Source organism: Arvicola amphibius, chromosome 2, assembly GCF_903992535.2.
Source record: "Arvicola amphibius chromosome 2, mArvAmp1.2, whole genome shotgun sequence".
NCBI classification, from domain to species: domain Eukaryota; kingdom Metazoa; phylum Chordata; class Mammalia; order Rodentia; family Cricetidae; genus Arvicola; species Arvicola amphibius.
This window is the reverse complement of record NC_052048.2, coordinates 35,048,043-35,066,043: the sequence shown is the minus strand read 5'-3', so window position 1 is coordinate 35,066,043 and position 18,001 is coordinate 35,048,043. Positions and strand designations below refer to the sequence as shown.

Sequence of the window (18,001 nt, the reverse complement as noted above, 5' to 3'; positions counted from 1 at the left end):
CATAAAATGTTTTAAATTTAAAATAAAAATATTTATAGAGTTGATCATGGTGGGACTTGGTCAATTAGACTACAGTAGTAATTAACAGAACCAGTAGATATATCTATAATCTGAATATTTGTTGGTGTAGGGTAAGACAGGAAGACTGTTTACAGAGTTGGAGGCCAGCGTGGGCTACAGAATAGGGTCCTGTCTCAAGATAAAAACAAGCAAAACCCCAAACACAACCAGATGTTTTGGTTTCTCCCTTTTGTTTACTTTATGTATTCTGAACTTGTTCATCTCCTGACCATCATATTTCCAGTCAGCAACAAAATGGAGTGACTCAATAAAAGAATATTGTGGTCTATATAGATATGTCATGATCTTTCTGGCTTTTTGTTTTTGAGATAGGATTTCTCTATGTAGTTCTAACTGCCCTGGAACTTGCTCTGTAGACTAAGCTGAGATATGTCATGATTTTTACTTTTAAATAAAGACATCTACAATGTTTAGAAAGCTTCTTGACCAATAGATTGGGGAAGCAGATTTGTTAATTGTTAATAGTATGTTCGATAAACACTAGATCTTACTTTATGAGTTGGTTGAAGTTTTGATAATGCATTTCCACGCCAAATGCTCAGTACTTAACCAAGAAAATTGATCTGATATTTAAATATGCCTGCTTATTATTCAAGCATTAGCATCATTAGTGACATGAAACAAAACTCTGTCAGTTCCTTCACCTCCACTTGAAGCAGTTGACTTTAGAAGCAGAAATTCAATTCCTTGTTTGTTTTCATCCAAGCCCCTATTTCTGTTCCTTCTCCTAGTATTGGAAAGCTTCAAAACAAAATTTGGGTCCTGTAATGTGCTTAATTCTCAGAGCCGTGCACTGAGGTAGATTGCAAACAGATTTAATTAGAATGATCACACAGCTAAATAATACAGTATGTCAAATCGGTTTTTTGAGACAGGGTTTCTCTGTAGCTTTGGAGCCTGTACTGGCTCTTGCTCCCCCCCCCCCCTCTCTCTCTCCTCTCTCTCCTGTATAGCAGACTGAAGTGGGGGGTGTGTGTGGAGAGAGAGAGAGAGAGAGAGAGAGAGAGAGAGAGAGAGAGAGAGAGAGAGCGCCTACTCAAGAAATAAGGAGAGCAATAAAGAATGTCAACACAGAAACACATACATCCCACTTCAGTTTGCTATACAGGTCCTTTTGTATGTACTTCCATTTAATGAAACAAAATATTGAAACAATGTGTGCACATGAAGGCTGCCATTAATTGAATTAATCATTTGTTCTGCCTAATCAAAGACACATAAATGGCTTGGTTTGAATTGCATAGGACTTCTGCATCATAGAATGTGGATAGAGAGGAAATGATTTGGATTTTGAGTATTAGCCCTTATATTTGTGATTGCAAATTCTTATTTCCTTGGTAATGGGAGACAAAGGCCTCTTCCAAATATCTATACATTATCAGTCACTTTTGAACCTCCTTTAATCCAGGCTAGCTACAGTTCAGAAAAGGACATATAGACCAAAAGCTTATGAGTTTCTGGACACTTTAGATCATATTTTGGGTCTCCACACTTCTGATGAAAAGTTTTATGGTCTTTGTCAGATTCTTATGGATATCAGTAAACACTCCTTAAAATAGTTAAGAACTGCAGGTGCCCTACTAGAATTTGGTTTCTAAGACAGCAGTGTATACAAAACTTAACAAGTTTTTTTGGCCTGAAAGGGGACAGGCAATAAAACTACTGGGAGCCTGCTTATGAAGCAGTTACTGTCTGAGCAAAGAAGTGATTTGTGAATTCAGTTTTTGTTTTTGAGAATTCAAATAACTTTGCTACTAGACGTTGGTGTCTGCTTGGTTTTATTTGTATTAAGACTCTGTTTGCCCTTGATGAGCTTTTAAAAGAATTTTTTGGAAAGAATTAGTAATATATCTGGACATGATAAAAAAAACTTCCTAAATTTGAGTTTCAGGAGAGTAAGGAATGGTGGCAGCCCCTAAAAACATTTATCTTTGCCCTTTTTGTTTTGTAAGTGTATTTAGAATACAGTAGATTGAAAGCCAAGTAAGGACCAATATTGTCTCCTTTGAGCAGTTCACTAAAGCCAGGGTCAACGGGAATTTGTGAGTGTATGTACTCAAGTAATAGCTAAAAGTGTATTATGTTTGGAAGCTGGTAGAAAACAAGCTAGTTAACATTCAGGAAATAGTGAAAGTTGTTTGAATATTGAACTAAAACAAATGGAGAACCAGTGTATTTATTTCTTCTAAGAGCTGGATTTTATAATGTGAAAAGCAATATTGAACATTAGAAATTCTAAATTTAGCTAGGCGGTGGTGGCGCACGCCTTTAATCCCAGCACTCGGGAGGCAGAGGCAGGCAGATCTCTGAGTTCGAGGCCAGCCTGGTCTACAAGAGCTAGTTCCAGGACAGGCTCTAGAAACTACAGGGAAACCCTGTCTCGAAAAACCAAAAAAAAAAAAAAAGAAAAAAAGAAATTCTAAATTTATAGAAATGTTAATTTTGTCACTCTTAGTGGTGAGTAGGAATTAACCTGGGTATCAATTGCTATTGGTATGCAAGGACAGAAAATAAAGGATCCTATGCGAAAGTATGCTAGTTTTCTGTAGTGTAGTTTTGGAGTATTTTTCTAATCAGTAGAAATAATTTTTGTATTTTGAGACAGAATCTATATATCCTTCCCTGTCCTGGAACTCTGTGTAGACATAGCAGCCTTTTTTTTTTTTGGTTTTTCGAGACAGGGTTTCCCTGTAGTTACTAGAGCCTGTCCTGGAACTAGCTCTTGTAGACCAGGCTGGCCTCGAACTCAGAGATCCGCCTGCCTCTGCCTCCCGAGTGCTGGGATTAAAGGCGTGCGCCACCACCGCCCGGCAGACATAGCAGCCTTTAACTCACAAGCCTGTCTCTGCCCTCTTGAGTTTTGAGAGCAAAGACATGTATCACCACACTGGCCAATTTTTGTACTTTCAAGGATCTTTTTCCACCCCTCTCAGAAAACTGGAGTCTGCTTTTTAGTTACTAATGTTGGTTTAAAGAGGTCTGTTGGAATTGGGAACATGTACTTTTTTTGTTTTTGTGTGAATGTGATCATGTGCTCTGTGGGTGTAAGGTAGACTCCCCCATGTGGAGGTCAGAAGATAACTTGCTGGGGTTGGTGCTCTTCTGCTATGTGAGTTCAGAGGTTTGAATTCAGATCATCATACTTTTCAGCAAGTGTCTTTACTCACTGACCCTGGGACATGGAATCTCCCTCCCTCCCTCCCTCCCTCCCTCCCTCCCTCCCTCCCTCCCCCTTTCTCCCTTTCCCTTCCCCTTTCTCCCTTTCCCTTCCCCCTCCCTCCCTTCCTCTACCCCTTTTGTCTGTCTTTGTTTGTTTGTTGTTGTTTTGAGACAGGATTTCTCATAGTTTTGGAGGGAATAATTTTTAGCTTTTGTTGTATTGGTGTTACACTTGGGAGGAGGTAATGATGGGAGGACAACCAAGAGTTCAAGGTCATCTTTAGACACATCACATTCAAATTCAGCAACATAAAATCAAGTCTGAGTTTTTAAATTGGTTACAAAGTAGTGACAAAACATTCATTTGAAAATATTTTGTTCATGGGGCAATGGTGGCTCATGCCTTTAATTCCAATATTCAGGAGGCAGAGGCGGGAAGAGTTCAAGACCAGCCTGGTCTGCAAGAGTGAGTTTCAGGACAGCCAAAGCTGTTACACAGAGAAACCCTGTCTTGAAATTCCTTCCCAAAAAGGAAAGAAAGAAAATATTTTGTTCAAGAAAAAAATCATAAATAGGTATTTTTATGAAAAGGAAAATAACCGATATATGGAAATTATAAGATATTTTGTGTCTTACTTCATTCTGCAAACTCCCTGCTGTGTTTTAGGTCACAGCCAGAAAAACAACAAAGTATTCAGGAAATAATAAAATAACTACTAAAATGTTAACATGGTATATGGTTATGGTTATGTTTTGCATAGGAATTCAGAGTAGCAAAGGTACTGTTTTATCCGTGCCCTGAAGCTTACTTTTTTCAAGTATTGAGACATTTTGTTCCAAATACAGTGAAATGTCTACTGAAACTAGATCAAAAATAATTACTCATAGTGAAGCTTTAGAATCATTATTCATATTAAGGTCTTCTGCAAAAATATTTGTAGACCCTAAATATATTTGATGCTTTGGATGATAGGAATTGTCAAAGGTCCTGGGTCTCAGACCAAACCACTAGCTAGCTAATCCCACTTATTCTCATTGTCTTCTAGGGAAATAAATATGCTTTTAATCCCAAAGACTGCATTTTTGTTAATAATTTACAGTGTGACTAATATAAGATAGTTTTTGCTAAGGCAAAAATTACCCCAATGTTTATTCATATTTTTTTCAGGTAGCTATTATCTTTCATTATTGTTATTTTTTTTAATTACAAAGTATCTAAGGTTAGTTTCATTGTCATCAGGACAGTTAAGATTTATTTGGTTATTGGGTAATAGTATAGTTTTCCTTGATGGTGCTTTCAACCAGTTTTCTGGTAACTGGACTTCCAAGTTAATAGGCTTTACATTTAAAACGGGAATTGTCCAAATTACTACATGTTTTTATTCTGTGTCACTCAGTCATTGTTATCGAGTTGTTTTTCTACTGGGAAGTTCTCTTAGGGTTTCTATTGCTGTGAAAAGGCAACAGGTTCTATCCATTACCACAAGAGCATGATGATGTGGTGCTGCGGAAGCTGAAAGTCGTTAAATCTTGCAGCTAACAGAAAGTCAACTAATAGTCACATCAAGGGAAATTTGAGCAAAGGAGTCCTAAAAGCTTGCCCCCACAGTGACACACTTCTGCAACGAGGCTACCTCCTAATAGTGCCACTCCCTTCGGGGGCCATTTTCTTTCACAGGACTAAATGAATCTCTTTGCCTGAAGTCTGTCACCATTCAAAACTCCCTTAGTACTCAGAAGCCACTCACTTAAAAACAAGAACAGCTGATCACCATGATATGATGTGTTTAGTTATCTTTCTAGAAACAGTTTATAGAACACCACATGAACTTTTATCTCCTTCCTTGATTTGGGCAAGTGTATCCTGTTTTATGTGGTGACGTTTCCAGTGGTTTAAGAGAATTCATCCACTGAAACATTAAATAACCACTTGTGTAATTCACACCTGAACATTACTCAACAGTCTAGAAGTTGGCTTACATAAGCTTATTCATCTGAACCTTGTAGAAGAGTGATCTTGATTCCCTCCACAACTTTGTTAGGATAAGTAGGCCCCTCTCATATATTAGCACTAGTTATATTAAGTAAGGTACATCTGTACTCAAGATGTGATGTGCACAACTGTTACTTTTGAAGCTTGCTATAAGATAATCCTGGGATTAAATAACATTTAACTGTCTTACCATGTTAGTCAACGCCAGTGTCTATAGGAATATAAAATGACTTTAATTTCTGGAGGATGGTTCATTAAGTGTTTATATCATCTTAGTAGTTCCACTTAGAACAGTTTGTCCCAAGGACTTGTGTGCATATGTAAGAAGAAAGTTCTGTAAGAACATGGATGAATGTTCAGTTCAGCATGGCAGAATACCAAAAATGAGCAATAGTGTAAGCATCTACCTTCAGAGGAGTCATTTGAATTATAATGAATCAATAGAAATGTGCTTTGGTATCATTGAAGAAGTACATATTTACACAAAGATATGTCTCGTTAAATGTAAAAACCATTTTATAGAACCAGTCAGGCTACTTACTGATTTTCTATTTTAAGAGGGCCTGTTTTTCTCTTTTTCAGAGGTTCTGGTTTTTTATGCTCTTCTAATGTTGGAATTCTTTGAGATAGAGTATTACTGTGTGGCTCTAGCCAACCTGAAACTTGCTGTGTAGACTAACTTTAAACTCAAAGCAATTTACCTGCCTTTGCCTCATGTTCTGGGATTATAGCCATGTGCCCTCACACTCAGATTATGTTTGTATATTTTGACAAACATCTTTATGACAAGTTAATTATAAGAATCTTTATTGATAGAATCAGCCAACTTAAGTGACGAAGTCTCTTGTACACATTAGAGTATTAAGCTTTAGATTTCCTTAGTGTTACATTCTTAGCTCCTTTGTCAGGAATCATAGAACATGCATGGTAAAGCTCATTCTGTATTTTAAGAAATCTTCCTGCCATGTTTACTTTTATTCTCATGAAAAATTTTTTGTGTTTTCTCTAAGCATCATAAACTACTTACACAAGAAACTCTCCTTGGTAAACAATGTAGTTGATTAGTGGATTTGACTCTTAAGCAATGGAGAGGGTTGCTTTGCCTTCAGAATTTTACTTAGTTACAGACAGAAACATACAAGGTTTTTGGGTTTAGGGTTTTTTTTTTTTTTTTTTTTTTTTTTTTTTTAAGTGTGGTTGTGAGATGCAATACTTGTTACATAGGTAAGCCTAAAGCGTTAAGAAGCATCTTCAGGGACCAGGTGAAGTGATGCCGCAACACCATAAATCCAGTATTTGGGAGGCAGAGAGGCAAGATCTCTGAGTTTGAGGAGTTCCAGGACAGCCAGAGCTACAAAGTGAGACCCTGTCTGAAAAAGAAAGGAAGAAAGGAAGGACCATCTTCAGGGCTGAAGATGTGGTTCAGCTGGTAAGAGTGCTTGCCTACTGTGCACAGAACCCTAAATTTGATCCCAAGCACCACATAAAACTCTGGTGTCTTGGCAAATTCCTATAATCCTAGCATCCAGGAGGTAGATCAGCCTGCAGAGTACCTAAGACTATGTAGGAAGTTCCATCTTCAAATAACTTTTATGTTCATAGTAGTTATTTTTTGTTGTTGAAATCAATGATGAACAAAGGGAAAAGTGGAAAATATGCGTAATACAAAATCCAAAGGAACTATACATAAGTTCATCCCAAAGACCGGAAAGTTTTATTCTGGGCTTGTTTAATGTAGTATTCATTAATAAACACACTTTTTATTTAGATGCTGCTATCCAAAATAGTTAGAGATTATTTGCTTTAATTTATAAAGGTTTCACATTAAAATCTTAATTTTCTCTTGAACTCTACTGCTATGTGACTTTCTTGGTAGCAAAATATAGTGGTATTTTGTTTGTAATTAACAAATAAAGCTTGCTTAATGACTAGAGTGCAGTGCTAAGCCAGTAGCTAGCCATAGAGGCCAGGCAGTGGTGGCACACACCTTTAATCCCAGCACTCGGTAGACAGATGGATTTCTGTGAGTTCAAGGCTGGGCAGAAAGGCATATAAGGCTGGAGGAGACAACTCAGATGTATTCTGAGGATTCAGTCTAGGTAAAAGGTCTCTGCTGGTTCACTGCACTGCTTGCTTCTTTGATCTCTCAGCTTCCCCTACTCCCATTTCTGACTCCAGGCTTTTATTATTAATACCAATTAAAATTTTTGCTACAGTAAAATTCTCTTTCATTGTTAATCATCTAACCCAGGGCTTATTGAATTCTAGGGAAGCACTCAGGTACACCCCCAATCCCATAAGTTAATCTTTTCGTAATTCTGTTTTTGTCTATAATCAGGGCTGGAAGATGTCTCAGTGGTTAAAAGTACTTGCCTTATAAACATGGGCAGAGTTTGAGTGGGTTCCTTATAACCAATGCAAGATCTCAGCCATAGAGAGTCAGAGACAGGAAAATCCCTAGAAGTATGCAAGCCAGCTATCATTATATCCACAGCAGCAAACAGGAGACCCTCTCTTAAACAAGGATGATAACTTCAGATATCAGTCATCCTCTGACCTGCAAACTCATAATTACACATATGAATATGTATGTGCTCACAAAAAATTCATAAAATTTTTTAAGTCCTAAAATTGTATTTTTGTAAAGTAGAAGAATTAGTATAAATCATTGCATTATCGAGTTAGTAATGCACTCTAATATGTGTAAAAAACTCCATCTCTAGAAAAGGTAAACTTGTCTATATTTCAGGGCTTGAAAATAAAAAAGGTCTGAATTTGTTAAGAAGAAAGCAAGTATATATGAGTGAGATTCTTCTGTACATTGCTGGTATGAAAGAGTTAAGTATCATCTGGTTAGAAGAACACGGTAGGATAGAACCTCAGAAGTCTTGGTTTTTGGTTTGGTTGGCTGGTCAGTTGGTTGGTTTGGTTTGGTTTTTGAGATGGGAGTCTCACTAATGCAGCCTTTGACTGACTTGGAACTGTACTATGTAGACCAGACTGGTCTTGAACTCATGAGAGCTCTTTGCCTGCTTTTACATTACATACTAACTGCTTAAAGGCATGTACCTCACCCTGCCAGACTCAGAAGTATAGAATTCAATCTAAATTTCTTGAGGACAAGGTCCCCATTTGATTATTAGAATCCTTGCATTTTCTTTTCCCACTTATTTTCTTTTCTCTGAGAAAATTTTATTGACCTTTTGAATAAAATTTATTTGCCAGGCAGGACGATCTGATCATACTTCTTCTGAAACCAGCACATGGCTTTCTATCTGCTGATTCTTTTTAGCCTCAATGCTCTCAGTTCTGTGATTCTGAAACCTGACCTTCCCAGCACCACATGGACGTCCAGGCCATAAATCTCAATGTTCAGGTCATATTTGATGCCCAGGTCAATGTGCTCTTGAATCCCGATATTGTTCCATCATCTGAGTAGTTGTTTTTCCTTAACTCGTACTCGTGCACCTTCAGACCTTTTTACAGGATTTCTTTTTGTTGACTCGATGGACTGTGAAGTGAACAGCAAATCCTTTCTTATGCCAATAACCTAATGGTGTATCTAGCTTTGGAAAGTCTAGGTGTCTGGTCTGTGAGCTGCCCCATCACTGTGTCTGCTAGGGTCAGTCTCTCTCTACTCTCCCCAACACAGATATTGAGCTTATGGATGTGAAGTTTCTACATGGGTTCCTCTTCTCACCTTGATCTTGAGCCATGATAGAGAGCAAGAAGAGAATATTCTTGACTGTTAGGACAGAAAGTTCTTAAAGAGTCTTACTAATTTAAGATGATACTATTTAGCTCTGTTGTCATAGTGTATAGTCTTACCCTACTTCTTTCCCTACCTCTTCTACTGCTATATGTGGCTCAATCTCTATCATAGCCATTATAAGTAGGAATGTCTTTCTATTTGGTTTTAAATTACTTTGTAGTAAGCAAAGCTTTACAGGCATTAACTTATACCAGCTCCAGAATCCCCTGGAGAGAATGTAAGTTTAGTTAAAGAGATGAAGGGGTAAACTAGTAGTGTTATAGGTAAAGAATTAGGACAAAAGCACATTTTATCTTGCTTGAATTACTAAATCATCTATCTTAGTCTCTTACTGTTTATGCCATCCTGTCTGTTTCTTTTTCCCCCAACTCTGAATCTTTTGCCTATATTCACTATCTTCAGAGTTAAGCACAACTTAATACTGTCTAAGTTAGGTGAAATTCTCACCAGATCTCTGAATATTCTTAAAATATTGCTTATCCCTTCTCTCCCCTTTGCTGTTTAGTTTGTTGGGTAGGGTTTTTTGGTTTTTTTTGTTTTGTTTTGTTTTTTTGAGACAAGGTTGACCTGGAAATCTCCTTCCTAGGAATGAGATTAAAGATTTTTTTTTACAACCCCGCTCAGCCTGTACTTTTTGGTGTTTGTTTGGGTTTTATTGTGGCATTGTTTACTTCGTTGTCATGTTTTCCACTTTTTTTTTTTGCATAGCAGGATTGAAATACATACAATTTGGGAAAAGTAAAAGCTGTTTTTAGCCACATTCAGGTTACTAGTGATAATTAATTCTCTTTCCTCATAGATTCTTACCTAACTCTGTAGAGCTGCGTAAACATCCTGCTGAAAATTCTTGGCCATGTGCGTCTTAGAGTCAGCAGGACAGTATTCATTTTGTTGGACTGACTTGAGACATTATATAAATTGCCAAGCCAGTTGGGAGTATGCCAGGATTCACAGAAATGCGAAGCAGGAAGAAAGAAAATGAGTATTTTATTTTGAGACCTTGTAGAATTCATCCTGTGTAATACAATGTTTCTGAAGTCATCAAATTAAATTGTGGGCTACATCACAAATTTTCTGACTCCTTATGTAATCCTTTTTCATAGCATCTTTTTCTCCCGGGGTAAAAAGTAGTATTATGGTATTGCTAGTTTTTTTCCCGCAGAATACTTGGGATTTGGCTAGAATAGATAAACATATAAATCAGATGGTTTATGAGTTCTGCAGAAAATTGATTGTATAGGTAAAACTTGAATTTTTAACTGTTCTGTGATTTTTTTAAGTATAAGATTAAACACAAAAATAAAAATTATTGAGGATAAAAGTCATCATTTGAAAATCCTAATTTAAGCCAGGTAGTGGTGACACAAGCCTTTAATCCCAGCACTCAGAAGCAGAGAGGCAGTTTGAGGCCAGCCTGGTCTACAGAGCTAGTTCTATGATAGCCAAGGCTACACAGAGAAACTCTGTCTCAAAGCCCACCCCCAATATAATTTCTCCATTCCTTTTTTAAATTTTGTAGTTATAAGAAAAGCTGATTTAAGAAAAAATTCAGCTTACATGTACAGCATTTTAGATAACCAGATTGAAAGATTAAATTTTAAAATTACCAACTATTTTTTTAACCCTTGTTGCAGTTTTTCTGGAGGTAATTTTTTTTTAAATGGGGTCTCATAATATCCCAGGTTGACCCAAAATTTGCTCTATGTACTCCAAAATAACCTTGAGCTTCTGATAATTTTCCTGTACTTCCCAAGTGCTGCGATTGAAGCCCTGTAACACCGCATCAAGTTTGTGCTAGTCTAGGGATAGAACCCAGGGCTTTGTGGTACCAGACAAGTACCCTACCAAATTACATAGCCAGTCCCCTTTTGTAAAATTGTTCTTATTGACTGAGTTAAATTTGTTCATTAGCCTACTGAAGATTTTTCAGAGCTGTGCTATATAGGTCAATTTTAATTATGTAATCATGTAAATGTGGGGATGAACATAATGATTTCAGAGTATGGTTTTTAAAGGAAATTTGGTTTGTGGCTTCTAGTTAGCCAGAGTTCACTAACATAAGGTCTTTAACAAGATAAGAAGCAATGTTATATATGAAAAACCTGATACTGAAACTGAAAAGAAATTGGATGACAATTCTAGGGAAGGTTGTTTTTAAATTGAGTGTATATTTAAGTTGGAGTCTCAGTTAATAGATTATACTCATTGACTCTAGTACGATCTGAAGTCATACTATAATGCTGCCCCTTAGAAAAGGGAGTGTTGTGAGTAAAATAGTAAAGATTACATTGTTTAACGTTCTTTTATGTTGGCCTAAACAAGAGTAGATTTTCTCTACTAGATGACATTATTTGATGTACTGAGTTCCATATAATTCCAGAAATACAAAATATACTCCTGGCTCTAGATCAAATTAAATATTTATTTTTACTTTTGTACTTCATAATTGGGTACCAGATTTCATAACAATTTTCACTTTATGAGGTCATTATGTTCCAGGTTTTTCTTAGGAGACTGAGGAAGATAACAATAATAAACATACTGTCGTTAATAAGTTAAAAGAATTTTGTTTATCAAAGTATAATGTGTTTTTCATTTTAAATTTAATTATGAATAGTAGACACTGTAAATCCAAACGAATTAAAAGAAAGTGAGAGAAGACAAAGGAACATTCTGAGAAAAGGGCTTGGGGTGTGTGGGGCGGGATATTCCCTTTATTTTATCAGAGACTGAAATTGAAGAAATTTGACATTCTGGTGGCTCATGGAGAGCTGATCAGAGATTGCTTCTTGGCTGAGTTGCTGTCTGCAAAGGCTGCTAACAATCATTTGTCTGGCAGCAGATCTTGTTCATCAGGATTGCATCATCTCTGGGAGAGTGGCCAAGGTCCACAGCCTCAGTACAAAGACTGTCTGAAGCCTGCTCTCTTTCTGAAGCGGCACTCCTCTTCCTGCCAGTCCTCTTCACAGGAAGGCTAAAACAGACTTGTTCTGCGGTTCTTTCATTGGATTGGCTATTTATTGGTCTCTTGTCTCCCAGCTGCTTCCGCCTCACCTGTCTGATGTATTTCTTAGGAAATCTCTTAAAACTCTAGAAACTACATATAAATAGTGACTCTCAAAAGATTATTCAGTATTGGAAGACAAGCCGGGTTTGTTTGTGGATGCAGTATTCTGTAGATCTGTTGGGTTGTTAATTGGGAGAGTGAAACTACATTTTTACTTGGCCTCTGTCCTTTCTCTTACTTGCTGCCGCTGAAGTCTTGGCCTCCTTTATACCTTTTACTGTCATCTCCTTACCTTTCACTTTTTAATTTTGAGTATGCTTTTAAAAATATTTTTATAGAGAATAGTTTTCAGTTTTTTAAAAATTCGAAATCCACAATATAAATGTAAAGTGCATGCCCTCTAATTGGTGACTCGTGAAAGCTCTCTTTCCGTGTTTATGACCTATTAATATTTCAGGTATGGAGAGCGCATTCTGGCCAATATTATTGACTGTGTAGAGAAAATACTGAAATTTAAGAACTACTGATCACCTACTTTTTCCCTTTCTTCCTCCTCTTTTCCCCAAATCTTCCAGGTTACTTGTTTTCCTTTCCTTTTGAGAATGTAGACAACTTATGGAGTTTACCACAGGTAGAATTGATTCCCCCACGCACCCTGCCCCCATTGTCTGGAACAGAATGAGAAGAACGGAGTCACAATTTAGTGTTGTTTTGGGGTTTGTTTTTTGTTTGTTTTTGTTTGTTTTTTGTTTTTTTGCTAAGCCCTTGTCTAGAGTAAATCTGGTATTTGATGAAAAGGGGTCTGTCAGGTGTGGTGGCATATGCTTGTAATAGCACTTGGGAGGTTGAGCCAGCAGGGTGCCTATTCAAGGCTAATTTGGGCTACAGAGACTTTCAAAAAAAAAAAAAAAGGAAGTTACTTAGTTTGGGGATGGTAGGTGACAAACTCCCAAGGAAAGAGAGGAAAAAAAAAAAACCTTTGAGAATCCCTTGGGAAACAGGAGAGTTTTGATTTGAAGGGAAGAGAAAGGCAGCCTGATATAGTATCTCATCCCTTGGAAATCAAGGCCATTTCCTTCCTGTCTGTAGTTTATTTTGTACACAATGGTGCATGCTAGTTAAAGGGTTAGGCTTGGTGCTAAATGGAAAGTAAAATGATTAACAAGGCAGTACAGCAAACAGAAATAAAGTTGTCATTCATCTGTAGGATTCCATTTTGTACTTAGTGAGCCCATCAGTTTTTCTTAGTATACTGATTTGTATCTCAGCTTTTTCTAGGTCTTCAGAGCTATTGTCAGATAATGGGGGGGGGGGGGGGACATCAAAGGTTACTGCCCAAAATCCTTTTCATTTGTTGTATTTTAAATTTTAGTAAATGCTAAACTTGATAACTATGATGAGTTCTTTTAGTAAATGTTGTCCTGATCCCTCTTGATTGTGTCAGATATAGTATTTGGCCATTAGAACTACAGCAGTGGGTAAAAAAATATTTTGTAAAAATCCCTACCCATGGTTTATGTTTTGGTGGAAAGAATTTAAGTAATGGAGTAAATGATATCTTGAAATTATTTCGTCTAGAGAGTTTTTATACTCTTTCCAGGGCACATCTCCAAACATGAGGTTAAATGAATAGTTGCTCTAAGTATAAGTTTAATAAACCAGAGTATCTGATTTCTTACACAAGATAAGTGTTATAGGGGCTGGAGAGAGATGACTCAGCCGCCAAGAGCACTGCTTGCTCTCCCAAAGGTCCTGAGTTCAATTCCCAGCAACCACGGGGTGGCTCACAACCATCTACTGCCCTCTTCTGGCTTGAAGGCATGCATGCAAGCAGACCACTGTATGCCTAATAAATAAATTAATTTTTAAAAAAAGATCGTATATAGATGATCTAGTAAAAGTTCTCCAATAACATTTAGATAGTTGCATTTAACACCATTTTTCAGGGAAGGGACTATTTATAATAAAGATAATTTTTGTATTAGAATTTGAATTAAGAAACCTCTTCATGTGGGGTCTGGGGAGATGGCCCAGCAGTTAAGAGCTTTGGCTGCTCTTTCAGAAGTCCTGAGTTCAAATCCCAGCACCCAGCAACTGTTCATAACTGTAGTCCTATGGATCTGATGCCCTCTGTTGGTGTGCAGGTGTACATACAGATGAAACAGCCATAAACATAAATAAATAGATTTTAAAACAAAACTTCATTATTGTGGAAACATGATTTAGAACAATATGGTCAAGCTGGTCTATTACAATTGCCTTCATCAGAACAGTAAACAGTAGTATAGTAGTATAGTTATATAAAGCTAGACAAGAAGGAAAAGAATTTATGAAGAGAAATGTTTCTTAAAGCTGTGTGTTAGCTGTCCAGGTAGTTGGTATAAGATCTTACTACTACCTTTGAAACAAGGTCTCACTATGTAGTCCAGGCTGGTCCCTCTTGATCCTTCTGCCTAATGAATGCTAGGATTGCAGGTGTGTCACCACACAGCAATTATATTAGGATTTCATTAGGTGATAATAGAATTATTTATTTTCTTTTTGGTGTGTGGTTTTTTGTTTGTTTGTTTGTTTGTTTGTTTTTTAGACAGGATTTCTTTGTATAGCCCTAGCTGTCCTGGAACTCGCTTTTTAGACCAGGCTGGCCTTGAACTCACTGAGATCTGCTTGTCTCGGCTTCCTAAGGGCTAGGATTAAGGATGTGCGCCACCGTGGCTGGCCAAATTTATTCATTCTTTTTTTTTTAAATATTTATTTATTATGTATACAGTGCACTATCTGCTTGTATGCCTGCAGGCCAGTAGAGGGCACCAGATCTTATTACAGATGGTTGTGAGCCACCATGTGGTTGCTGGGAATTGAACTCAGGACCTCTGGAAGAGCAGCCAGTGCTCTTAACCTCTGAGCCATCTCTCCAGCCCAAATTTATTCATTCTTGAAAGGAGGCACTACCTGAAGTAACTTTGCCATTTTTTGCCTTGTTGTATATATTTTTTTTTCAAGTTATACTGTCAGAGGGGAAATAATTAGCTATCAACCTAGGTATGTATGTGTGTCTGCAGATGTGTGGTTGGATGGTTGTTTATTTTTATGAATGTATGCTGGTGGTGACTGTAACAAAGGATCAAGTTATTTCTTTTTTTTAAAGGCCTTTTCAGATTTGGATTCCTTTGACTAGTCAGGTTATGATCATCAGGTGGATTTCTGGTTATCTGATCAAGCAACTTCTAGGCTTAATGCAACTTATCTAACAGTGCTAAAGTTAGAGGGAGTATCTTTCAGTATGCCCTTTGAGCTTATTTGTAGGTTGTCTCTTTGTTTTGTCATTTGCAGATTTTATGTCATTTTCCCAATGGCTTTGGTGTTTGAGAATACTTGTTTGACCACGGGGTGGGGGGGGGCATTAATTTATTTGCAAGTTGGTCCAAAAACAGCAAGCGGAGTAGTCACATCTATCATGAATTATGATAAGTTGATAGGAAAGTTGACTTGATTTGTATTTCAATTTCAGCTGTCACCCTGAGTTGGAAGAGAAGGGCTATTTTGCCATTCCCTATTTGCGACGGCCCAGGTTCTACAGAAAAAGACTGTGGTTTATAGCTGTGGTAGCTTTATGAACTAACAGTGCAAAAGTAATAACCGTTAGCCAATCTTAAATCTTGGACTGATTCACCACTCAGAATTAGTTCTCTTAGCCACATTAATGTGTGTCATTTATAAGAACGAAATTCACACGTTTCAAATCTGTAACTGTTTTAAAATCTTCATTAATTCCTGAATCAATTCAATTAGTATCTTATACTTTTCATTTTATTTAGCTATTTTTAATAGTATTAATAATTATTTGACTTCTTTCTTTTTTGGTTTTTGAGACAGGGTCTCTGTAGCCCTGACTGTTGTAGAACTCACTCTGTAGACCAGGCTGGCTTCCCAAGTGCTGGGATTAAGGGCATGTGCCACCACTGCCTGACTGATAATTATTTGGCTTTCTCCTGTCTTAGCATAAGACCCTTTTTAGCCTAGGTCTTTGACAGTATTGACTTCTGTCATTAAAATGCTTCTTGTTTCATGCTTTAGTGGCTCTTTTTATACTACTATGATACTGCTCATGTGAATCATGCAGATTTTATTTTTATCTCCAAATGTCTTAAATTGCTTGTTTTTTCCTACTTACTATTCAATGAATTTTTTCTTCTTAAATAATACCAGTTTATGGCTACCAAATCAGAGTATGTTCATTGCTTTTTTTAATGCAAAAATATCTCTAGTCTTTGTCATGAAATGTTTAGAGTTTTTATTACGTTTCAGACAGAGAAAAAGTACACTTTTTTTAAAGCAGTTAAGTCATAGTAAAATTGAACAGGAAGTACAGATTTCTGTATATCCTCTGCTCCCACACATGTTTAGCTTTCCCCTATGGTTTTATGTTTTTATTCATATCTATTGGTGTATATTGCTGCACAAAGACTTTTTTTGGATAATTACATCTTGCTCCAAGTCTAGTTAAGACTATTTAAGTCAGAGGGGGGCCAGAGAGATGGCTCAGCAGTTAAAAACATTGGTTGTTCCTCTAGAGTACCTGCAGCACCCACATAGCAACTCCCAACTGTCTGAAATTCCAGCCTGAGGGGATCCCGTGCCCTCTTCTGGCCTGTGTTGTCACTGCATGCGTGTAGTGTACAGACATGGCAGACAAAACACTGGTATACATAAACATGTTTTTTATTTTTTCTTTTTCATTTTTCATAATCATTTTTTAAAAATAAGTCAACGCATAGAAATGGCTCTCTGATCAAATATAAACAACTAATTGATCTCTGTCAGGTTTACTTTAGAAGAAAGTTGAGTGTTGATAAAGCTACTTTTATTGATTAGGGAAAAGTTTAAATGGAACTATAAAGGAATAAAACTAGGGTATTTCTGATAACCACCCTGAATCTTAAGGCTTGTTTGGTATATCCTAGACTATTGGAAAATTCTGTCTGCTGGACAATTAAAGAGGAAAGAGCACATGGTTGTTGTCAGTGAGCCTGGAAGGCCATTGTTTTTGCTTTGACTGAACAGAAAATAATTAAAACAGAAATTTGTAGATCGTTACTAAATTAGAGTACAAAGTAAACTAGATTTATTCTTCAAAACCTTATTCAAGGGACTAGAGAGGTGATTCGGTGGATAAATAGCTCTTGTGCAACTGAGTTCAAATCTCCAGCCAGCATCCATGTAAAAGACAGGAGGATGTGGTGTCATAAACCTCTAACCAATGTTGGTGGGAACAGAGACAGCCAAGCTTGTTGGCCAGACAAAATACTGCATAAGATTTGAGAGCCATAGAAGACAGCCAGAACCTTGTGGTTCCCATGTGCATACACAAGTGCACTCACGCCTACACACTTGTTATGCATACACTGTGCACAAACACACCAAAAAATTCATTCAAACAGTGGGGAAATATCCTACAGCGTTTAAGATAAATTTAAAGAACTCTCTGGTCAGTGGTTATTTTTCTTTTCTGTGGCAGGATTCCTCATGTCCGTAACATGTTGGCTCAGGCTCTGCAGCTCACCCCCACTCTCTGAGTGGTCAGTCTCCATTAATTGGACCCCGTGATTTCCACCCACTGCTGTCTTGGACGTCATGAGCATTGCAATCCCTCTGGGAGTCACCACACCAGATACATCCTACTCAGATATGGCTGCTGGATCAGAGTAAGTGCTACTTCCTAGATAATGGGATTGTTTCAAGTTTGTGTGAGGACGGATTTCTTCTGGGCAGTTCATAAGTTATATGTAATATTTTCTTAATTAAAACCTATCCCACTTCAGAAAACAATAGGCTTGCCCTTCCCCCACCCCCAAGCTGGAGGGACAAAGGAATTAGAAGGGGGAGGAAAGAAACTTTAAAGGAGGGATTTCTGGGTGAATAATAAATATAATCAAAGTTGCAAAGCAATGGTTACATTTTTTCTATGTTTTATGGGTGGGGAAGATTA

At 37.2% G+C, this 18,001-nt stretch overlaps 1 protein-coding gene and 1 pseudogene across 7 annotated transcripts in view; one reads left to right on the top strand and one right to left on the bottom strand.

Moving 5' to 3' along the window:
• The window catches only part of Setd5 (SET domain containing 5), an 84,284-nt gene that overhangs the window by 15,109 nt on the left and 51,174 nt on the right, over window positions 1–18,001 (top strand). For 3 of the 7 annotated variants that reach the window (XM_038320192.1, XM_038320190.1, XM_038320186.1), the window contains exon 1: window positions 17,580–17,717. Coding sequence is in view for 2 of the 7 variants with exons in the window: in XM_038320191.1 (XP_038176119.1) it covers window positions 17,647–17,717 (71 nt within the window). In the remaining 5 variants the exon portion in view is untranslated. Of the gene's footprint in view, window positions 1–17,530; window positions 17,718–18,001 lie in introns of those variants that run through there. The other 4 variants (XM_038320191.1, XM_038320189.1, XM_038320188.1 and 1 more) reach the window with 3 other exon arrangements.
• LOC119807945 lies at window positions 8,448–8,949 on the bottom strand (annotated as a pseudogene).